General features: G+C 35.0%; 3 protein-coding genes across 7 annotated transcripts; 1 reads left to right on the forward strand and 2 right to left on the reverse strand.

The window, feature by feature from the left end:
- Positions 1–488: 488 nt before the first annotated feature.
- On the reverse strand, positions 489–5,988 carry LOC106647039 (protein regulator of cytokinesis 1). Its single transcript, XM_014363291.2, has 11 exons — positions 5,434–5,988; positions 4,483–4,615; positions 4,319–4,417; positions 4,097–4,237; positions 3,867–3,983; positions 3,480–3,797; positions 3,182–3,405; positions 2,959–3,103; positions 1,918–2,076; positions 1,556–1,813; positions 489–1,335 (listed from the first exon to the last, which is right to left on the reverse strand). Exons 1-11 carry the CDS (start codon positions 5,538–5,540, stop codon positions 1,018–1,020), a joined length of 2,019 nt encoding a protein of 672 aa, XP_014218777.2. The 5' UTR covers positions 5,541–5,988; the 3' UTR covers positions 489–1,017.
- Positions 5,989–6,859: 871 nt separating this feature from the next.
- Positions 6,860–11,519, forward strand: Mcm2 (DNA replication licensing factor Mcm2). 3 transcript variants are annotated; one of them, XM_014363304.2, is made up of 16 exons: positions 6,860–7,181; positions 7,243–7,313; positions 7,445–7,602; positions 7,698–7,864; positions 7,989–8,068; positions 8,142–8,324; positions 8,409–8,620; positions 8,693–8,885; positions 8,959–9,162; positions 9,266–9,497; positions 9,571–9,821; positions 9,893–10,057; positions 10,141–10,461; positions 10,541–10,723; positions 10,818–10,973; positions 11,038–11,519. In XM_014363304.2, the coding sequence occupies exons 2-16, from the start codon at positions 7,311–7,313 to the stop codon at positions 11,164–11,166; spliced, it is 2,637 nt and encodes an 878-aa protein (XP_014218790.2). In that variant the 5' UTR covers positions 6,860–7,181; positions 7,243–7,310; the 3' UTR covers positions 11,167–11,519. The 3 variants fall into 3 exon arrangements, with proteins under 3 accessions (XP_014218790.2, XP_089445584.1, XP_014218789.2); XM_089589458.1 differs by having other exon boundaries at positions 6,860–6,992; positions 7,137–7,313; XM_014363303.2 differs by having other exon boundaries at positions 6,888–6,915; positions 7,137–7,313.
- LOC106647052 (uncharacterized) lies at positions 11,100–17,432 on the reverse strand. 3 transcript variants are annotated; one of them, XM_089589472.1, is made up of 3 exons: positions 17,233–17,432; positions 12,818–12,967; positions 11,101–12,200 (listed from the first exon to the last, which is right to left on the reverse strand). In XM_089589472.1, exons 2-3 carry the CDS (start codon positions 12,919–12,921, stop codon positions 11,921–11,923), a joined length of 384 nt encoding a protein of 127 aa, XP_089445598.1. In that variant the 5' UTR covers positions 12,922–12,967; positions 17,233–17,432; the 3' UTR covers positions 11,101–11,920. The 3 variants fall into 3 exon arrangements, with proteins under 3 accessions (XP_089445605.1, XP_089445598.1, XP_014218791.1); XM_014363305.2 differs by lacking the exon at positions 17,233–17,432 and adding an exon at positions 13,449–13,722 and having other exon boundaries at positions 11,102–12,200; XM_089589479.1 differs by lacking the exons at positions 12,818–12,967; positions 17,233–17,432 and adding an exon at positions 13,449–13,722 and having other exon boundaries at positions 11,100–12,200.
- Positions 17,433–23,480: the final 6,048 nt, after the last annotated feature.

The following is a 23,480-nucleotide window of genomic DNA, read 5'->3' on the forward strand; positions in this document are numbered from 1 at the left end:
ATTTTTACAAGGACCTAATCGACGTGACTGTTTTACATGATAAAAAGGCAGATGTTAATTTACTGTAAACTTAAGTTTTGTCCAAATCTGACTGTTAATTGTATCAAATTTTTTGCTGTAAGAGTCATTTCTATTTTCCATGAGAACGCGTGTAAAATTCACTAAATTTGTTTCATTAATTTCTTGTTTCATAAGCACCCAGAGTTGTTGAAACTTTGCAAACATTTGTTTTATACATTATTGAAGCTCTGCAAAAATTTTAGTTTAAAACTGACTGTCATTTGCTTAAGGTAGTCAACATCCTTAAATATCAAATGTCATACAGTTTCCAGCTGGGAGAATTAAATACGCACCATTTTGCTTTAACTACTACGACTTTGCCTGTCCCTGGTTAACACACAACCAAAACTAGGATGGTTTTCAAAAGATTTGAAGTAATTCATACGTTTAATAAATCATTCAATTTATTTATTTATTATTTATCGCTAACATAAAAACATTTACTATATACAGACACTTATAAAATTTAAAAGCAAAATAAAGTAAATTTTATTTAAACATGTTTGTATGTAAATGACAACTGACAAGCAATCTGACCATGTTCAGGCGTAAAAATATTGTAGTGTCTATTCGCACCATATATCCACGTAATTACGTAGATTTATATATAAGGTGCGAATAGACACAGCGTAAAAATATATGATCATTTTAAGTTAAAAAATATAATGAACTTACACAGCGTTATTAAACAAAAAAATGAGAGAATTAATTGATAACAAAAAATTGAAGACAATACAAATTTTGCACCAACAAGACTTACTTTAAATGTCAGTTATATCATTTCTTATAACATATAGCTTTGATAACATTATAGTTTGATCATATGCGTATATTAATCTTAGTGTTACAATTCCACAAGAGTAACCTTAATCGTGCTGAGAATACAAAATAACAGCAACAGAACAAGAAGAATACATATCTCAAATGGTTTATTTGAGCTACAACAGAAGATGAATTTTAAGCAGCATTAAACTTAGGAACGGTAAGTAACTGCGGATTTCTCGGTGTAGATCGTAAACGAGGAATCGAATTAGGAGCTGAAGGTGTGCTGAGAGCCAAAACCTTTTTTCTCGCTGGTTTTGAGGGTGTTTTCATTTGGGTGTTTTTTATTTCCGTAGGGAGAACTGAACTTCGTAGTTCAGGACGATCTTCTAAGTGATCTTGAAAACTTCCGTATGCTGATACTGACAGGATCGTTTCATTTTTTGATTTCTTCTTTTTGGAAGTACTTTTCCTCACTTTTCCACTAACGTTTGAAATCCTTCCTTCAGGCGTCTAATATTTAGGAAACATATTATTTACTACAAAATATTCTACAAAGATTATTTAAACTGTAATAAGTTATTCCATATTTACTTAAGTTAATTAATAACAATCAAACTATGACTAGATGAACTTTTTTTATAACTTAGTAGAAGGCAAAATAATCATCACTATTTTTATTAAAATTATTAAGAACAGTTAATATTACCGGCATGTCTCAATTTGGACTCACCCTAACACTTCGCCTTAACTTATTGCAAAGAACGGTAGTCTTGGATTTGTCAGAACCAACAGCTCGTTTTTTATTCACAGTTACTTCAGGAGATGCATCGTAAGGTAGTTTTCTTTTGGCCAAGGGAGTAAACCGTGACCTATTAATTGGAGTACGAAATCTTCCACTTGCAGGTGTGACTCGTAACATGCTTGCACCAGGTGTACGTTTTGATGTGCTCAACGGTGTTTTTTTGATAGAACGATCCTTTGCTTGTTTCTACATAAATAATTATCAATATATATGAGGTTTTCTTTTTTGGTACTATAGGAAGAATTATACCCATATTTTCAATGGTAAAACATTAACAACTATTTTCTTACTCTAGCAAGTTTCATATTTTCTTTCTCCGTATCATAATTGTCCTTGGCATGATTCATGTATTCTCTCATAGAGTAACCATCAATTAAAAACGGTTTTCTAGTCGTGTTTTCATACTCGTCAGCCGCATCATAGAGTTGGTTTTCTAATTTTGGAATTTTCTTTTGAAAACAATATTTTAAACATTAGTCAACAATATTGCAACAAATAACTTAACTTATAAATAAATTAAAATTTTTAACTTTACATACGACTACTATGTGTTAAATCAAAGCAAACAGTGTAACTGTAAGATTTTTACACGGCATAACTTATTTTTGGTAAATATTTTATAATTTTCTTAAATTGACATCAGAATGATTTATTAAAAAAAAAAAAAAAAATTTAACATATACATATATGCTTTGAGGGCTCAGATATAATTTACATTAATTAAGGGCACAAAAATAAATTTTTTTAAGATTACAGTGTTGTACGTATATTGTGAAGACTTCATACTATTTTTCACTATTAATGGAGAAACTTTTTAAAAACTAAACTTAAGATGGAAATATTTCAAGTAAGATATAGCTGGGTAGTATCGTAATTCATCAACAATGTGGAATATGAAATATTTACAGAAGACGTGATTTGGGGGTTGAAATATGTGTAATTTCTGGAAAATTCTGCTGGTCGTCTTAAAAATCGAATGAGTGATTTTTTGGCATCATAGGTATAAAACTCCTTGATTTTCATAGTAAAATGTGGGAATCAAACCATACCCGCAAAATTTGAGCCGTTTTGGATGTAACTTTAATGTTAACTTTTTGAGATAATCTATTTGCATGTCTTCATATGTGTATTTATGACGCCGTGAATTCACACAAGGAAAAAAAGTCAGATCACTTTCATGTTATACTTATTTAAAATTTGTTTTGCACAGAGTCAACATTTCATTCATCTTACACTTTTCACTGTGATAGATGCATAACGAACTTTTTTGAAGTAACTGCACCTCATAAAAATAGTAAAAAAAGAAAATAATTTTAATCATTCCACGTTACCTTTTCAGCGGCCTTACGTTCCTTTTCTTCCAACAATAATTGTCCACCTCTATTATGATAACGATCAGGATCGTTGGCCCGCTGATCAAGTTCTTTCAGTTTTTCAAACTGAACTTCCCACTCGGTCAGAAGTTCAAATATTTTCCTAAAATTTTGGTTTCAAAGAGTTGGTTTGTATGTATTATTAATTGGAAATACATTATGGACAATGATTTTTAAATACCTGTTGGTATTGTAGTATTTACGAAGCTTTTCAGCCTCCATTTCATGGAGCAAAAGCAGATCTTCTGTATATGTTTGACACTTCATGGCAGTAAATGATTTCTTTTGTAACTCACCATATCTGCACAATTTCCATAAATTTTCAATCTCTTTCCGGATATTTTGAACATAATTTGCGACATTCTCGCTTATTTTTTCCCTACATCTTTTTATTTCGGTATCAAACTAGAATATATATAAGATACGAAGTTATCATCATATTGATTACTTGCAAACCTATACAATAATCAGTTACTTACAGAATTTAAAGTGACAATACTGTATCCCGAGTTTTTCATTAAAAATGCTTTGCGTTTTTCTTCCGGTTCATCTAGATAATCCCATAATGCTATTAAGGTTACCGTCTTTTCTTCAACTTGCATTTTTGCATCTTTAACTTGATTCTTTAATCTTTCGCGCAAATCTCTCAACTTGGTCATATTATTCGATGTGTAAATAAAATTACTATGATCGTGACAAACCAAACTCTCAAAATCATTCACAGGGACGATTTCAAGTTTTTCCATCATTTTTAGTATGGATCTCTTGGTATCTTCAAATACTTCTGACAAACGATTCTATAAATAATAAGCCATTATACAAATTTCAAACTGTTACATTTCATTCTCATAACTAGCTCAACCTACCATTTCAGACTCTTGTGAATTCAAGTGGTTTTCAAATTTGTGAATCTCTTCTTCAGAAAAAAAATCACGAGCAAATCCATTTGGATTTGTTCCCATTTTTCTACAAAGTTCAATTTCCTGTAAATAGTTTACTTTAGTGTAACTCTTATTTCTTCCACTTTGTAAATAAATGAACTAACAAATGTTGTGGTAAGTGCTATTGGAGTTGAATTGAAAAAAAAAAATCTTACTTTTTTCTCCAATTCTTGAATATAATCTTTACGTTTATCTTTCAACTTTTGAAGATGTAAAACTTCATTGTTAAGTTTATCTTCCATTTCAATAAGAGGCAAATCACTGTATGCTTCTGTTTCAAAATTGGTTCCCAATTCCTAAAATTAGGTATCAAAAAATTTCTCATCAATAAAAAAATATCAAAATATGTAGTTTGATGAAATGTTTTATATACTTACTTTAGAAAGCTTTCTAGCAGACTGAGCTAAGATTTTGACATTCTTCAAAAGATCTTTTTTTCTCTGATCAGATTCATCCACCATATCTTTCATCAAGCCCTTAAAAAAACATAATTCTAAGACCTACATTTATCAAATATTTGTTAACTAATATTGATACTTACAACTACATGATTTGTTACTTGATCAGCATATGTACCCAATACTTCATGTTTAATACCAGTTTCTTCCCAAATATTAAACAGTACATTGATTTGTTTTTGGCACACTGACACAACATTTTGTATTGTGTTTTCTCTGTAAAGTTTAATTAAAAATAATATAAACACTATAAAAACTTAATTGACTTATTTCAAATAATTTTTTCTCGCTTAAAAAATTATCCACACAAAATATTTCAAACTTCATCAGTCCATCAGCAGTAACAATATAATTGGTAGAGATGTGGCTTAAAAATAGTTGAAAACACTCTACTTTAAATGAACTAATATGATTGGGCTTTACACCCATACATAAAAAGTATTTAATACAGTCCCGTTGATAAATTTGTTGTTAAAATTATAAAATTGCAAGCAAGTTCTAAGATTAACACATGACTTTAAATTCGAAACGTAAGGTAGGTCAAAAATGAGAAATAAATTTACTTAATAGGTGACTTTTTCATCATTCATGGGAGTTGGAGAGTTTGGAAAAGGACTGCACAACGGAAGTTGCATGATGTAGGATGGAAACACCTGTTGCAAAGGCTCTTCTGAACCATGACGCGTGAGAGAGGGAATCAAAATTGACGTAACATGTTTAACGAGTCGGCTTCTGTTGCCCCAGGCACATCTTGTCGAACTTGTTATTCTCAATTACAAAAATAATTTTCCTGTGTGCATAATATATCAATTAAAAAATGTAAAAAACATGGGTGTGTGGATAAATGTGTATATGTTATCAACAAACCGCGCGACGGATATGAAAACATAAAAATTACTGTGATGCTGTCTGACCAAGTTTTTCGACTAGGTAACTTAGTAAAAGTCGTGGATATAATTTATAAAGATGGGTGCAAACTTTATGAGTCATGGATGTGGTTGGAGAAGTAAAAACAAAGATGAGTGTCCACTCACCGGATAGCCGTTAAAGTAGTGGCTATCTTGAGCTGATCGTCCTGCAATCCAGTGCTCCTGGAACTCGGCTCTCGCCGACGACTGACAGAAGTCGGGGCTTTAGGCATTTTAACGTAATTTTTCTCACTCTACTGCTAGGTAATGTATTTTCTCTTTTTCACTACCGCTTTTTGCAAAGGAATATCACACCAACCGCACGTCGTTTTGGCAGCTCGTGAATCCTCCACTCTAACGGATTTTTCCGTCGTTTATCTTAGAGAGGACTCATACTTGCTACAAGTCTCAAGATTTTATTGATATAAGACGAGCTATGCGTTATGCTGCACCTGTCGTGGCCTACTTGCTGCTGAGTGATAACACTGATAACACCGATTGCCAAAAAGATGGTGAATGATGACTGATGACCGATCTCGATGCCGTTATGTACCTGCAGGCTCACCCGCGCACCACAATGCAAATCCAAACACAAACCGTTGTTGTTGTTTGATAAGTTCTGGTATATCCGCAGTCCAACGACTCCAAGCCTTTCAAATTTTGAGGACGCTCACTCGCTGATTGGCTGATTGGCTGCAGGTTGCAGGATACGAGCCGAAGCCATAGACGACACATCAGAAGTATAGAATACTCGTTCTTATGTACGGCGTTGATGCACAAGTAGAAAAAGACACAGCATTGAGCATGGGTATCTGTCTCTCGCATTTGCCAACGGTAGGGGGAGGTTGCTTTAGCCGGACTTAGGCCGCGGTCATATGGAGAGCGTAACGCGTACCTGTTTGAGCCAATAAGAGCGAGAGAGAGGTAAGATACGCGAATCTCTCTTACTCTCATGGGCTCAAATAGTTACGCGGTACGTAGTACGATCTCCATGTAAACGGGGCCTTAGTTTACTAACTCCCACCTTTGGCAATGTGCAAGAGAGACAGATACCCATGCTCAATGCTGTGTCTCTTTCTACTCGTGCTTCAGTCTTCAGTGCCATACATGAAAATGAGCAGTCTATACGTCTTATATGTCTATGGCCAAAACTGTCGGAAATGGCTAGACGCCATTTTGGGGACCGCGTAGTAAGAGAAGCAGTGGAGATGGAGAGGGAAACACAGCTCACATGTATGCATGTATTCGAGGTGAGACGCGGCTACTAGCGCCGAATAGCCTATACTTAAACAAACGAAGTGGCCAAAGTTACAACTAAAACCTGTTCTATTTGACTTGTTAAAAAAAAAGCGCCAATTTAGCGCCATTTTATAATTCAAAAAGGCATTAAGCGGCAAGAACGCATACTAAAACCTGTCCTACGAGTATCACCACTATCACCTCGAATACATAGATTGGCTTCATTGTTGTTTTCATGATTATCCCCGACAATGGCGAAGCCATAGACATATAAGAAATATAGACCACTCGTTCTTATGTACGGTAGTACAGATTACTATTTTTTCGTGTGATGGGCCTTAGCGTCCTGTTCCTGTAGCGGCTTGAATCGTAAACCCGCGCTTTTTCATGCATACATTGATACAATGATACACGTACTTATTCCGTTTCTCCGCGGCAAAGTAAACGTGCGATTGACATTGTCCCTAAAACAAATCTAACGGATTAGTGCTAATAATTGTGTCAAAATAAGCAGGGTTCTCCTTGCGTTTAAATAATAAGTGAAAATAACTAAGATTGATTTTAAAGCTTATGCAAACTTATTTTTCCAGCCGGTAGCTGTTTATGTTGTTTTATTTCCTTCGTTGTCGCAGCAGGTGTGAGAGTACAGAAGAATTCGACACTTGTTTATTTTGTTGATACTTTTTCGGGTTTAAGGTCCAGGATCTTGTGCTTTGTTCTTCTCGTACTGATAATTATATCTATATTATAGATAGCCTTCAACAATGGTGAGTGTCAGTGTACTTCTTATGGCAGTTCTTTCTTTTGATACGATGTTGACTGACCTTTGGAGAATGATTTACACTTGAATGTAACATTCCAAATCACACTCTAGTTTTATAACGAATTATAATTGCAGAGTTCTCCAAGGCAGTCACGTCGCGATGCTCTCACATCACCTGCTCCAGATTTTGATGAGCCTTTTGATGACGAGAGCAATCTTCTTGGTGACGACGATAATGATGCCATGGAGGAAGAGCAGGATGGGGAGGAGTTGTTTGGCGATAACATGGAAAAGTAAGTCAAAGTTTTTTTCTGTTTTTGACTGATTTTAATAAACGTTCCTACAGGCTTGGAACTAATATGGTCGTGATTTCTTAATTTTCTCACAGCGACTATCGACCCATGTCAGCTCTTGATAGATATGATCCTGAGCTCGTTGACGATGATGAAGACTACTCTGAGCTTTCTCAAGGAGAGCGCGCTGCTGCTGAAGCTGCTATGCGCAAAAGAGATCGTGCTGCTGGCATCTTGAAAGATGATCGAGATCTCTTATACGGTAAATTTGGGCAGTTTTAACTTGTATCTCTCTTGTACCCTTAATTAATTTCGAATTAGATAAATTAAAAACACGTTCTTCCAATCAACTTATCTTGATTTTTCAAATATTTCTTTCCATATAGATGACGAAGATGATGAAGGTCTATCCCGGAAACGTCGCTTAGCCGAAAAGGCTGCTGCTGGCGAGATGGAAGATACAGATGTATGCTCTCAAACTTTTTTTCGAGTAATTTTTCTTCTTTTCTGAGTACTTTAACAATTCATATGTTTCTTAGATGATTGAATCTATTGAAAACTTGGAGGATACAAAGGGTCATGACATCAAAGATTGGGTAACTATGCTCGCACCTAGAAATGAAATTGCCAACAGGTTTAAAAGTTTTTTGAGAACGTACACAAATCCCAAAGGACAATATGTTTACAAGGAACGTATTCGTCACATGTGTGAGAGTAATCAAGTACGTATTATTGTACTTCTGGCCATAAACAATTTATGCATTGAGTGTAACCCAAATTATTATGAAAATTATTTATCATCTTAGTCTAGCTTTATAGTCGAGTTTCCAGTTCTCGCGAGTAAAGAACACGTGCTCGCATACTTTTTGCCAGAGGCTCCGTTTCAAATGCTAGAAATATTTGACGAAGTAGCCAAAAATTTTGTTTTAACTATTTTTCCCAGTTATGAGAGAGTGACCTCTGAAATCCACGTGAGAATATCTGAATTGCCTCTAATTGAAGAACTAAGAACATTCCGGTAAAGAAAACATTTTCTCCATCAGATTAACTCTACCGTCCGAAATACTGACCCTTGAAAAACATTTTTCAGAAAGCTGCATTTAAGCCAATTAGTAAGAACAATCGGAGTTGTCACAGCAACGACCGGGGTTCTTCCTCAATTGTCCATTGTCAAGTATGATTGTAGCAAATGTGGATACATCTTAGGTCCATTCACGCAAACCCAAAGTGAAGAAATCACACCCAACAAATGTCCAGAATGCCAGAGCAGTGGTCCATTCATGGTGAGCTACTAACTTCGAAAATAATCAGCTTTCCCTTTGCAATAGAATTAGAAACAATTTTTCATCCTGGCAGATAAATATGGAACAAACAATATATAGGAATTATCAAAGGATCACAATACAAGAATCACCAGGAAGAATTCCTGCTGGTAGAATACCAAGAAGCAAGGACTGTATTCTTTTATCTGATCTTGTAGATCGTTGCAAGCCTGGTGATGAAATAGACCTTACCGCTATTTTTAATATCAATTTTGATGGCTATTTGAACAGAGAAGAGGTGATTGATTTTCTTAGACTTACTACCAACAAATCATATTAATGTTGCACTGCATTGAAAGACACGTTCGTTTTATTGATCAATGAAATTCACGTTCCTCTAGGGATTTCCTGTATTTAACACAGTTCTTTTAGCTAATCACATACATGTCAAAGATGCCAAAGAAATTGTGGATTCCTTGACGGAAGAGGATGTTAATAATATTATAAAGCTAAGTAAAGATCCGCACATAGCTGAACGCATTGTTGCAAGTATCGCACCGTCCATCTATGGACATAAATTTATCAAAAGAGCAATAGCTCTCTCGATATTTGGTGGAGTTGCTAAAAATCCAGGTAATGCATTCAAATAACAGTCACACCCATCACCTCCTTGATCAGAATTTCACTACTATTAAAATTGCTTTAGGTATGAAACACAAAGTGAGAGGTGATATCAACATTTTGATTTGCGGTGATCCTGGCACGGCAAAGTCACAATTTCTCAAATATACCGAAAAAATTGCGCCAAAAGCGGTTTTCACGACTGGCCAAGGTGCTTCTGCTGTTGGTCTCACGGCTTACGTCAGACGATCACCCATGACCCAGGAGTGGACCCTGGAAGCCGGTGCCTTGGTTATTGCTGACCACGGAGTATGCCTCATTGATGAATTTGACAAAGTAAACGAATAATTTATATAACAATTTAAATTCATAGATTTTCAAGACTTTGAGTACAATGAATTTCACAGATGAATGATCAAGATCGAACGTCCATTCACGAGGCTATGGAACAGCAGAGTATTTCAATTTCCAAAGCTGGTATCGTTACATCCTTGAATGCCAGGTGTGCCGTGATTGCTGCATCAAATCCAATTGGTGGTAGATACGATCCTAGTATGACGTTTTCTCAAAACGTAACTATCAAGCAGTGATATAATATTTGGCTTTCTTCACTTGTTCAAAGCTTTTAATAAAATACATTAATTTTTAACTTTAGGTTGAATTGACTGATCCAATTATATCTCGTTTCGATATTTTATGTATTGTCAAAGATGAAGTAGATCCAATGCAAGATAGGCATTTAGCTAATTTTGTTGTTAATTCACACATCAGACATCACCCAACCAATTCCGAAAGAATCGTCCCATCGCAGCTAGAGGATACGGCAGAAAAAGATCCGAATCAGTTTGAGCCGTTGGATCAAGATATCTTGAAAAAATATATTGTTTATGCAAGGCAAAATGTACGTCCAAAGTTAAGTAACGTAGATGAAGATAAAATCGCTAAGTTATACAGTCAGTTGAGAGCAGAAAGTGTTGTAAGTGTTGATGTATTACCTTGAAATATTTTAATTCTACTGTAACTTAGCTCAAAATGATTTTTTTATTTCAATTAAGGTAACTGGAAGTCTTCCAATCACAATTCGGCACATAGAAAGTATCATAAGGATGGCAGAAGCTAATGCAAAAATGCATCTTCGTGAATACATTAGAGAAGAGGACATGAACATTGCCATTCAAATGGGACTTGAGAGTTTTGTTGAAACTCAAAAGTACAATGTCATGAAGCAGATGCGAAAGGTAAATATTTGTTATCAGTTCCTTAAAATTTGTGGCAGTTAAAAAATTATAAATTTTTATTTCAATATTAATGAAAAAATGTCTCTTGCTACAGTCATTCCAAAAATACTTGACATACGAGAAAGATCATAACGAGTTGCTTTACTTTGCATTACGAGGTCTCACGTTGGATGCATTATCATTCCAAAAATCAATGAACAGAGGCCACATAAGTTCTGTTGAAATTCACGAAAAAGATTTGTTGGAAAGGGTATGTTGGAAATAAATTATAACCTTGGTTTTTATTTGATCCGTAATATTCACTTTTTTTTCAGGCAAAACAGTTTAAAGTTTTTAATTTAGCATCCTTCTACAAAAGCAATTTGTTCAAGGCAAACAATTTCATATATGATTCGAAAAGGAAGGTTATCATTCAAACATTGCCTACTGTTGATGAAGATTAAACATTTGGCTCGTTTGAAAAAAAATTTTTTTACCCATCTTAAAGTGTACCGGGAACTTAAGTCTGCTGGTGCAATCTAATTTTTTATAAAACAACTTTATACACATAAACTGTGGTTTTCTTACATGTTCATCAAAAGTTCATCAATTTTGTTTCTGAAGCATGGAATAGAAATGATAAGCGATACCGTAAAATTTATTTTTAAAAAATACAGGCTGTAGGATTATTTTTTTTTGATGTACAAATTGCATTTCATGACACAACATTTTGTATATTGTGATTGTTGAAGAAAAAGAAACATACTTTTTTTGTAGATAACTTTATTGCAAATAAAAAACATTTTTAATACTGAAACTGACTTTCAAAATTATTTTATCAAATCAATAGTATAAATCTTGACATTTACAATTGAATTTTTCAAATGTCAATAAAATTATACGGTGTCATGTTAACGTAATAAAATGAACGAATCAACTACACGATAATTTTTTGTATCAAGTTGTGTAATGCCAGTTTTAAAATGTACTGTAAAACCTACTTTTTGTACTTTTTTTATACTCTTCAATTTAGGTTGAAATCTAAGTTCTTGGTGATTAAAGGTAAATTTGAAATCGATAATCTGCTGAGAGTACAAACAAGAAATGTTTTATAAACAATAAAGGTAAATTTTACATAATAATATAACCACATACAAATGTAGATGTTTGATAGAACAAGTTACAAAATATGATTAAAAAAAAAAAAGACTTTCGCTACTAGCTGTATGATTTTTTTTTCTTTTTTTTTGTTTGACTAGGCTTTTTAGACTTCTTGCTAGAAGCATTACTGCTGCTACTACTTGAGCTACTGCTGCTTGTTGTACTACTAGACACACTATCACTTGAATCTGATTCACTATCCGAGGAACTGCTGCTAGAGCTGCTGCTGCTGCTGCTACTGCTGTCACTGGAACTACTACTTGCGCTGTCCGAGCTGACATCGATTTTAGACTTTTTCTTGGCAACTTTTTCTTCAGTAACAACTTCATTTTCTGCACTGTACAACAAAATTTTGGTCGTGATTAGATACATATATTGTTACAAAATATTTACCCTTTGCTACTGGTATAAAACAATTATTTTAAGCTTTGGTGTAGTTATCAATTTTTAATTTATAAAACTATTTTTTTTCTTCACAGAAAGAATCATACTATGAGCATAGAGTGTTACTGAAGCATCTGTACCAAAATTTATAATTAATTGCTAAGACTATGCAAAATTCTGGATTTTATCTTTATCTTTTAACGGTTTTGTAAGTGGATGGCTTGCAAATAATGTTGCTTTAGTAGTAAAGGGTTAATATAAAATATTTCTTACACTTAGTCACTTAGAACTGAATAAGATGGTTAATCAAGATTTTTTATCAGTATTTCTTTCATTTAATTATGTATACATTAATACAACGAATATACACTTGATATAATGAACTAAGAATTTTCAAAATTTGACTTGTAATTTAAGAGGCAAACGATAATAACAATAAATGATTTAATGATGGAATAACTCTTGTAAATACAAAAAAAAAAATTAATATTACCAGCTTGAAACAGTATTAATTTTTTCAATGCATTTCACCTGAACATAAAATACAGTAAGAGTAAAAAGTATATTTACAGATCATTATCTTTAGCATCAAGAGCTTTTTTTAACTGAGTTGTTCGTGACGTGCGATGGAGATATTTCCTTTTCCCTTTACACTCATAACTCCAATGACCCATTTCCAAACATTTTTGGCAACGAATTTTTTCAGGCGGATAAGGATTACTAAAATACAAATGTTAATTTTTATTGTGGGGGACAAAAGTCGACAGATAAGATGCTTAACCGTCGAATCCTATCATCATCCATGACTGACTACTAAATACACAAGTAGTTGTGCGGGAGTGGAAATAGGGAAAATGCGCTGGGCGCGATGTGTTTACAAATGATTCAGTAATATGTTTACAGATAGCATGTTACTAAATTTAATGGTAAATCACAACGTAAATTCAGCAAAGGGTAGATATAAAAATTTGTTTCATGAAAAAAACTAAATAGTGGGTAAATTAAATGATAATTGATCAAAACTGTGTCCACAGTAAAGGGAACAGATCTGATTTCGAGAGTATTGGGACAAAGAGTCCGTGCAAGCCATGATGGTTGTGTTGTTTACATTGGAAGCCAAAGCCACATAACTTAATTTACGTTTGTAAATCAAAGTATAAGCAAACTAGAGTAGCGTGTACAGTAATTAATTACAACTTACGGTCTTTTGCCAATTTTCATAGTTACTTTGCTCAAACTCATTTTATTAATGTGCGCATAACCTCACAGAAAAGAGAAAACAACACCATACAACTGCAAACGATAATTATGATAGTATAGGTATAATTGTATACTTGTACACGGAGTATACAGTAAACAACAGTATATAAGTAAATGTGACTATAGATTTGTTCGGCTTTTCGATCCAGGGCGCTTCCGATTTTAAAAGCCGAACAAGTCAAACACTTGTTCTGCTCCGAGCTCCGACGCTCCGAGCTACGACCGAAAGGACCGAGAACCGAGACCGAGACTCTTAGGGTGCAGTCCCATGGTACGAAATAGAGCTCCGCAATAAACTGTCCGCAATAGAAACAGCCAATCAAAGGAGCTATTCACATAGACATTTTTTGCTTATTTCATTGTGAACGTTCATATTGAAAAGGGGGTTCCACTGTTCCGCTAAACTCAAATTGAGTGAACAGACTGAACAGACCTATACCTCTTTTTCCATCAGGCAACAAAGCCTATGTGGTCGCAACTATGTTGACTGACAGAGAACACAGTATAGGTCTGTTCAGTCTGTTCACTCAATTCGAGTTTAGCGGAACAGTGGAACCCCCTTTTCAATATGAACGTTCACAATGAAATAAGCAAAAAATGTCTATGTGAATAGCTCCAAAGCTGTTGCGGACGTTTCTATTTCGGAGATGCAAAGTTCGCTATGGTCCTGTATGCAGGAAATACCGATGAGTAACCCATGTAGGCCCGTGAGTGGTTCGAAGTATCTCTTTCTCACTTGTACTCACGAGCGTAAATGAGTTACGCATCGGTCGTTCCTGCACATGTGACCATAGCAAACTTTGTCTCTCCGAAATAGAATAACATAACCAGCTGATCAACGGTGATTGTTTGTTTTTGTTGATATGTTTTGGAGCTTAGTGTGAAATATCTGACATTTTCTTTGGGAAGCATGCAATTACAATGCTTGCATTTATAATACCAAAATGACAACTTAAGTGAACTACACGAAAATAGGTTATATAAAATTAAGGCAAAAAAATACAAGTGACGTTTTTACATAATGCTGCATTGTTGTTAGGAGCTCCACTCATTTTATTTTAGATTTGTTCAAACTTTTGGTTTGGTCTCATTCTCTTAGTAAAGTGATACCTCACATAACCTCAAAGCTTTCTAACAGTTGCATGCTAAAATATAAAAACGTTCGCAACCCGCAACAGCTCGATCGCCCGCAATAGCTCGAACGTCCGCAATAGCTCTGATTGGCTGTTTGTATTGCGGAGTTGCCTGAGGCAACGCAAACGCAGATAATTGTACGCAGTTCACCGGGTGCTCTCGACTGCGGCAGAAAACCGAAGACGTGACCGTCATAGTACCGCCACCCGAACTGACGCTCTGCGGCGAGAGTTAACGCGCGCTAAGCGGCAAATTCGAATGTGCTAAAACCAACTAACTAAGTCCCAAGCTAATTAACCTAATAACTCAGTACCCAAAACCTCTTAAACCAAATAACCCTATACTTCAAATAAATGAAACCTAACAATATTTTGAATCTACGCTCAACTTATAGCTATATAAATAAATCATACTCATCAAATTGCAAAACCTTTAAAATAAAGATCCAAACGACTTGCAACACATAAATATAATGAGAAAAAACTACCAAATAACCCAGGGAGCTTAATATCCAATTAATTTATTGATAAAAATATAACATATAACTACGGCGTATATCCCTATATGACCCAAGGCACTTAATGGTAAGTTTATTACCTAATCAAATATAAATTAAAAGCCCAAGCGCCTATCACCAGATGACCCGGGGCGCTTACTGAACACTTTTTTTATTAACAAACTGAGCGCCTATCACCAGATGACTCAGGGCACTGACTGGCAAGTTTATTAACAAATCAAATATAAATTAAAAGCCCAAGCGCCTATCACCAGATGACTCGGGGCGCTTACTGGCCACTTTTTTTAAATTAAACTGAGCTGCTATTACCAGATGACTCAGGGCACTGACTGGCAAGTTTATTAACAAATCAAATATAAATTAAAAGCCCAAGCGCCTATCACCAGATGACTCGGGGCGCTTACTGGCCACTTTTTTTAAATTAAACTGAGCTGCTATTACCAGATGACTCAGGGCACTGACTGGCAAGTTTATTAACAAATCAAATATAAATTAAAAGCCCAAGCGCCTATCACCAGATGACTCAGGGCGCTTACTGGCCAGTTTATTAACTAATTAAATATAAATAAAAATCCCAAGCGTCTATCACTACATGACCCAGGGCGCTTACTGGCCACTTTTTTAAAAATTAAACTGAGCTGCTATTACCAGATGACTTAGGGCACTTACTGGCCAGTTTATTAACAAATCAAATATAAATTCACAGCCCAAGCGTCTATCACTACATGACTCAGGGCGCTTACTGGCCAGTTTATTAACTAATTAAATATAAATAAAAATCCCAAGCGTCCATCACTACATGACCCAGGGCGCTTACTGGCCACTTTTTTAAAAATTAAACTGAGCAGCTATTACCAGATGACTCAGGGCACTGACTGGCCTGTTTATTAACTAATTAAATATGAATTAAAAGCCCAAGCGCCTATCACCAGATGACTCAGGGCACTTACTGGCCAGTTTATTAACAAATCAAATATAAATTCACAGCCCAAGCGTCTATCACTACATGACTCAGGGCGCTTACTGGCCACTTTTTTTTAAATTAAACTGAGCTGCTATTACCAGATGACTGAGGGCACTTACTGGCCAGTTTATTAACAAATCAAATATAAATTCACAGCCCAAGCGTCTATCACTACATGACTCAGGGCGCTTACTGGCCAGTTTATTAACTAATTAAATATAAATAAAAGTCATCTGGTAATAGCAGCTCAGTTTAATTTAAAAAAAGTGGCCAGTAAGCGCCCCGGGTCATCTGGTGATAGGCGCTTGGGCTTTTAATTTATATTTGATTTGTTAATAAACTTGCCAGTCAGTACCCTGAGTCATCTGGTGATAGGCGCTCAGTTTGTTAATAAAAAAAGTGTTCAGTAAGCGCCCCGGGTCATCTGGTGATAGGCGCTTGGGCTTTTAATTTATATTTGATTAGGTAATAAACTTACCATTAAGTGCCTTGGGTCATATAGGGATATACGCCGTAGTTATATGTTATATTTTTATCAATAAATTAATTGGATATTAAGCTCCCTGGGTTATTTGGTAGTTTTTTCTCATTATATTTATGTGTTGCAAGTCGTTTGGATCTTTATTTTAAAGGTTTTGCAATTTGATGAGTATGATTTATTTATATAGCTATAAGTTGAGCGTATATTCAAAATATTGTTAGGTTTTATTTATTTGAAGTATAGGGTTATTTGGTTTAAGAGGTTTTGGGTACTGAGTTATTAGGTTAATTAGCTTGGGACTTAGTTAGTTGGTTTTAGCACATTCGAATTTGCCGCTTAGCGCGCGTTAACTCTCGCCGCAGAGCGTCAGTTCGGGTGGCGGTACTATGACGGTCACGTCTTCGGTTTTCTGCCGCAGTCGAGAGCACTGGTTCACCCTTCACCGCAAGTCTACACACAATGCCACACACACACATACAGCAGCGCAAACCGCTTTTGCGTGACGCAACTCGCAATTGCTTATATAAAACACTGATGTAATTACTAAGGCTATAGGTAAATTAGCGCATATTACGCTCAGGTCGCGGCACCATGGTGTAATAAATTACACCATGCGCGGCACTAAATACCTGTGACGTCGTGGATCAGCAGCTCCGGGTAAGAGTACAGCTCGTGGTCGACTAGAGAACAGCTCGTGATTGACTAGGGAACAGCTCCTGTAATAGGCGGAGACAAGGACAGCTCGTCCACAAGGTAAGCGTAGTTGGAGGTCAGCTCCTTGTTAGCAGCAAGCCGTGAGGTTATTCGACCACGTTAGAGAGTAGCTCCGTGAACAGCCGAGGTACTCTCTCACACTGATGTACAGTGACGTCAGTGACTGACTTCTTGGCCAGCGCGCGCCGTTTTCTCAGCCTCTCCCCGCTTTCTCCCGTTCTCTCTCTCTCCCATTCCCGTTTCCCACTTTCCTCGCCATACAACTCCCCTTCCTTTCCTTTAGGTTACTAACCAACTCCAATATGTACATCAAACGAATTATGAGTGAGAAAGTTAAACGACCAGATGGAAAAATTCCAAGTGGGCAAATTTAAGAATAAAAAATTAAGCTTAAAACACTTAGTATGATTATTAATACGAATACGAATGGAACAAATAACCAACGCTAGACCAATTGTCAAGTAGATTATTAAGAATTCGATGATCGAGAAAGTAATACTGAGTTTGTAGCTAGTGATAATGACAGTGTGATAAACTGTTCATTTAAGCCTGCCTGGCACCGATGTAAGGCTTGCCTGGACGGGCCCTGGTTTAAGCCTTCGAATCACGTTCTTGTCGGGTCTCGGGCACTCGGGAGGCAGGAGGACGGAACAGAGTCACCGATGGTCCTGCCGTCCTGTATTGTTGCCGCAAGAGAAACCCCCTCTCCCCCAGCCCAAGAAAGTATTAAAAAGAAAAAAAAAAAAATTCAGTTAGAAAGAACAAAAAATGCACCCTCTGATTACACAGTTTGTTTAAATTGAACCCTCATAAATTTTGTAGAAAAAAATTATTAACAGTTGCCAAGTTGTTTTGTTTTAAACCTCCGATATCTTTGGAAAACACTTCTTTTTCGATACAACGTTGGATTATAAAAAATGAACCTTTTCTGATTTAAATTGAGCTTATCTTACATTTGCAAATATTAGCATAGTTTTTTTATTAACAATTAATACATAATACTGGTCTAAAAGCTAACCTCATCTCTATCATGTATATCAACTGCACACAAGCCCCCAGAGCGCATGCGCAGTTGATATACATGATAGAGATGAGGTTAGCTTTTAGACCAGAATTATGTATTAATTGTTAATAAAAAAACTAAGCTAATATTTGCAAATGTAAGATAAGCTCAATTTAAATCAGAAAAGGTTCATTTTTTATAATCCAACGTTGTATCGAAAAAGAAGTGTTTTCCAAAGATATCGGAGGTTTAAAACAAGACAACTTGGCAACTGTTAATAATTTTTTTCTACAAAATTTATGAGGGTTCAATTTAAACAAACTGTGTAATCAGAGGGTGCATTTTTTGTTCTTTCTAACTGTATTTTTTTTTTTTTTTTTCTAATACTTTCTTGGGCTGGGGGAGTGGGGGTGCAAGAGAAAGGTGTGTAACCTATATTCTCTAAGTGTGTAACCATAGAGATATAAGAAACATAGACTGCTCATTCTTATGGTACTTTCGCCCCGTTGGCAACGTGCAACAGAGACAGATACACACGTTCGATTCTATGTCTCTTTCTACTTGTGCTTCAGCGCCGTGCATAAGAACCAGTAAGAACGAGCAGCCTATGTTTCTTATAGGTCTATGTGGGTATAGCCGTGCCAAAAAGTACTTAAGTAGAGATCTGAGATAACAAGAAAGAGATTCAAGTCCTGTTACTCCCGGTGCGCTTTTAGGCATGGAGCTTTTGTAGTCTAATTATAGTATTATAATAAATATTTATGCAAAAATATCTCACTTTTCTGCATCAATTATATCTTAGAAATTGTACAAAACTGTGTCCAACACACGTATTCAAAAAAGTATAAGTGCGCGATGTATTTACACTACGTAAAGAGAAAACTTAGTACGAAGAGGTAATATTTAAAATAAAACTTCTCTATTGCATATTTGTAGATCAATGTGAGAGTCGATTACACAAGGATACATCTTGTCGTGATTACGTAATTGTAAATTCCCGGTTGTAGTGAATTAAGAGTCATGAAACCGTACACAATTCTCACCTAGGAAGGAAAAACGAAGAATGTCTCAGTGGCCGTACCATATAACTTTTTTTCGCTTCGGGGGCCAGTGTTATAACATAGGCCAATGTACAGAAAAATGTTACATGGTACGGTCCCAGATTGCAGGCCCATGGTGTAAAAAATACAAAGGTGGGCTCTTCAGCCACCAAACTGATCAGCCAATCAGGAGGCTTGGAACAAGCGATCTTCCATATTGGATTTTCCACCAATGAGCGTTGAGAGCGCGTTGTTCAACTACTGCTACACATAAACAAGAGTACAGGGTAAAAAATTTCCTCGATAAATAATATCTTTAAAATTAGTTAGGTGCGCTGTTTTATGTATAAACATAATTCTATATGAAGATCTGATTATTTTTAAAATATACAATGCATAAAGTTTATTAAATATTTCAATAAACAAATTTTACAATTTTTTTTCTTTTTATGAGAATTTTAACATCAGAAGTCAATTTTTTGTTCATCTCTGGCATTTTAATTTACGTCATCGTACGTACGAAGCTTTTAATTTAATACTGCTTTTCGAGGTAAGTTGTATTTATTTTCAGCAATAAAGTGTAAGTAGTTGAACAACGCGCTCTTTACGCTCATTGGTGGAAAATCCAATATGGAAGGTCGCTTGTTCCAAGCCTCCTGATTGGTTGATCGGTTTGGTGGCTGAAGAGCCCACCTTATGTATTTATTACACCATGTGCAGGCCATAATCATGCAATCTGAGGGATTCTTCGTTTTTTCTCAAGGGTTGTAAGCAATTTTACACGAGTATAATTAAATTAAAAGTAATTACGTAGTTTTGTTACGTATTTAAGTACGTATCAAAAATACGTCATATCAATACGTAGTGGAAATATGTGTTAGTTAGGAACCTTTCGTCACCTAATTTTAGTAAGTGCCTCAGGTTGTGTGGTGATTGGAGCTTGCGTTATTAATTAATACAGTTTATTTATTATTACAGCGACCAATATGCGCCACGGGTTGTGTGGTGATTGGCGCTTGCGTTGTTATATTTATTTTATTAATTATTAAAGTGACCAGTAAGCGACCCGGCTTGTGTGGTGGTTGGAGCTTGCGTTATTATATTTATTTTATCAATTATTTATTAAAGAGACCAGTAAGCGCTTCTGGTTGTGTGGTGATTGGTGCTTGCTTTAATAATTATTAAAACTTATGAGGCTGCTGATTAGCCTGTTGGATTAGTAGAATAATAGCTTGAGATTAATTTATTAAGTTATTGTGTATGAAATTTTGTCAAATCATCAAGGGTTTTGCGTCTTGCTCCATATAGCCAATTTAAATTTACCGCAAGTTTGCCAGTCACATTTGGGAGCACTGTCCCCATGCATGATGTAAAAAAATACATAAGGTGAGCTCTTGAGCCCCGAACTGATCAGCCAATCAGGAGGCTTGGAACAAGCGACCTTCCATATTGGATTTTCCACCAATGAGCGTAGAGAGCGCGTTTTTTAACTACTTACACTTAATTGCTGAAAATAAATACAACTCACCTCGAAGCAGTATTAAATTAAAAGCTTCGTACGTACGATAACGTAAATTAGATTGCCAGAGATTCAAATCACTGTACCTATATTTAAAAATTTTTGATGCATGGGAATTATGTTAATATGTATAGTAGGGTGACCGTTATTTAATATTGTGGATTTTTATGTAACAATACCCTGTAAATGATTTGCTAGTATATATCAGTGCCCTCCGGTGAATTTGGAAATTCAAAGTGATCAGTGATCCGTTGGGGGCGAAATGTAAGAAAATAAATAAATACAAGTAAAGTGTATTTAAATTTTCTGCGTTGATTTATTGATGCGCAACGTTTCGCTGACAATATGCGTCAGCCTCATCAGGCGCAGATACGCGAGAATTCGTAACTTTGTCAGTCGACAGCACGACAGGTGACGAGTAAGTCAACCAAACTTACGAATTCTCGCGTATCTGCGCCTGATGAGGCTGACGCATATTGTCAGCGAAACGTTGCGCATCAATAAATCAACGCAGAAAATTTAAATACAGTTTACTTGTATTTATTTATTTTCTTACATTTCGCCCCCAACGGATTACTGATCACTTTGAATTTCCAATACCCTGTAAAGTCTCTTCTTTATATCCCAAAATGAAAATTTATGGCAAAAAAAAAAAATTCTTCAATCGATACAAGTACTATCTTTCAACTGTATTATTTGGAGGCGAAAAGCACGCGTATGAACTGTAAACAATATGTTACGTAGATTAAGGTAAATGAACCAAACGTTGGCCACCTCAGTAGACCAATTTCTAAAGTATTCCATAAATATAAAAAAAACGTAAAATTTCAAGTCCTAATAGGTATTATGTTATAGTTATAACACTATTTTAAGCTGTACCAAAAAGAAATAATTTTTTGCATACACAGAAAAAAAGCTTTTATTTATTACTGGACATGATAGAATGTTCCAATTCTTGACCACTGTAGAAAAAACTTGTCTATCTGTGGCCGAAACTTCAAGTCCCAATAACTGGCCAGTCGTATGAATTGCACGCAATTAACATTGGCCAGTTATTAGGGCATACTAAAAGTGACGTTACGTTGACAGATGTCCTAAAGCCTGGCCAGCCGACTAAAATCACTTTCTAGAAACACTTTTTTCTAATTTCTTGGTTAAAGTATCATCGAGATAACTATTAAAAATGAAATTTATATAATTTTTAAGTGTGAATATTAATAAAAACATTTTTTACAGCTGAAAAAATTCGTGTGAATCGTAAAATTGTGATTGTGGCCAGTCTTTGGGACCAATTTTTTGGTGGCTTAACATTGGTACATTTACCTTAATAGTTTAAGAACTCAAAAAACAATTACTGAAGCAGTAAAATGAATAAAACATAGGTGAAAATTTTTTTATCCGCATAATTTAATTAGGAAATTTATGTCTTTGGAATCACGTGTGAAGTTGTAAATGTGCATATTTCTTTGACATAAATTATGTATTTTTTAATGGAGTGAAGAGATGTGATTGGGTTAATAATGTGACAAATTAATCTACAGTAAAAAATAAGAATCGACCTATTATATAGATATATATCTATGTATCCATTCCAAACAAAACAGCCCCAAGCGAGAGTAATACTCCAAAAGAATTGTAAAAAAATTCATTTTACTCCTAACATATTGTCTTGATTTGTCAACAATTGATTATCTCAAAACCAATTACCGTTTTAAGCCCAATGTAAAACTTTATCAAAAGTAAATAAGTTAATGTAATTAATAATTGTCTATTGTAAATTGTAACTAATATTTTTTACTACCATAATTGCTTTGGTTCTTATAACGAACAAGGCTAATTGGTGTACGAGTGATACTGAAAAATTATTATTTGTGTTTATAAAACTTCTTAGTGAAATAGATTGTATCGCCATTAACTGACATGTATGAAACAATCAATTATTAACAATTATTTTTAGATAAAGTCGCGCATCGTGTAACAATTTTTTATAGTTAAAGGTATTATTAGTCACTACTGTATTTTATGTGTCTCAAATTAATTGTAAGACGGCAACAATCAAACTAACTAAAAATAATTATCACTATAGAGTGCAATAGATAAGTCTAATAAAAATTTTATAGATTTTATGATACGCATGTGTAAAGAACTAATTTTATTAGTTTTATCATAGTGTCAAATCAGGACACCAACAATTCATAACATAAGTTGTTATTTTTAAAATAAAATGCATACAAAAAGATTATTGCTATTCGCTTGAGAATAACAAATATTTAATAATGAATTAAATACTGTATAAAACTTAACAGCAAATTTGAAATTGATTTTAACTGCGAGAATAGAAAAAGAATCAGTAGAAAGAGGTACCTACTAGTCTCGAGAATCGAAGAAAGAAACTGTAGATAATAACAACAGTTTTGGAGAAATGTGGGACGTGATGGAAATGGACCTCGATCACGTGAATTCTACTGGAGCCGTACCATATAACTTTTTTTAGCTTCGCGGGCCTATGTTATAACATAGGCCGATGTACAGAAAAATAGTTATATGGTACGGCCCCTGATGTATGCTGCGCACCGACGTATGTAAACTATTGTAAATGCC

The sequence above is a fragment of the Copidosoma floridanum genome, unplaced genomic scaffold (genome assembly GCF_036245765.1).
Source record: "Copidosoma floridanum isolate Cflo_tuat_1 unplaced genomic scaffold, Cflo_Japanese_pri ptg000001l, whole genome shotgun sequence".
In the NCBI taxonomy this organism is placed as follows: Eukaryota; Metazoa; Arthropoda; class Insecta; order Hymenoptera; family Encyrtidae; genus Copidosoma; species Copidosoma floridanum.

Coding starts and splice junctions, on each gene's coding strand:
- LOC106647039 (XM_014363291.2), bottom strand. CDS start 5,540: ATGCCTAAAGCCCCGACTTCTGTCAGTCGTCGGCGAGAGCCGAGTTCC. Junction 4,418..4,482: donor AAGTAACAAATCATGTAGTT/GTAAGTATCAAT, acceptor TGTTTTTTTAAG/GGCTTGATGAAAGATATGGT. Junction 2,077..2,958: donor AACGTAAGGCCGCTGAAAAG/GTAACGTGGAAT, acceptor TGTTTTCAAAAG/AAAATTCCAAAATTAGAAAA.
- Mcm2 (XM_014363304.2), top strand. Junction 8,069..8,141: donor GCGAGATGGAAGATACAGAT/GTATGCTCTCAA, acceptor TATGTTTCTTAG/ATGATTGAATCTATTGAAAA. Junction 8,621..8,692: donor GAAGAACTAAGAACATTCCG/GTAAAGAAAACA, acceptor AACATTTTTCAG/AAAGCTGCATTTAAGCCAAT.
- LOC106647052 (XM_014363305.2), bottom strand. CDS start 13,489: ATGAGTTTGAGCAAAGTAACTATGAAAATTGGCAAAAGACC. Junction 12,968..13,448: donor ATGAAAATTGGCAAAAGACC/GTAAGTTGTAAT, acceptor TTTGTATTTTAG/TAATCCTTATCCGCCTGAAA. Junction 12,201..12,817: donor GATGCTAAAGATAATGATCT/GTAAATATACTT, acceptor TTTGTTGTACAG/TGCAGAAAATGAAGTTGTTA.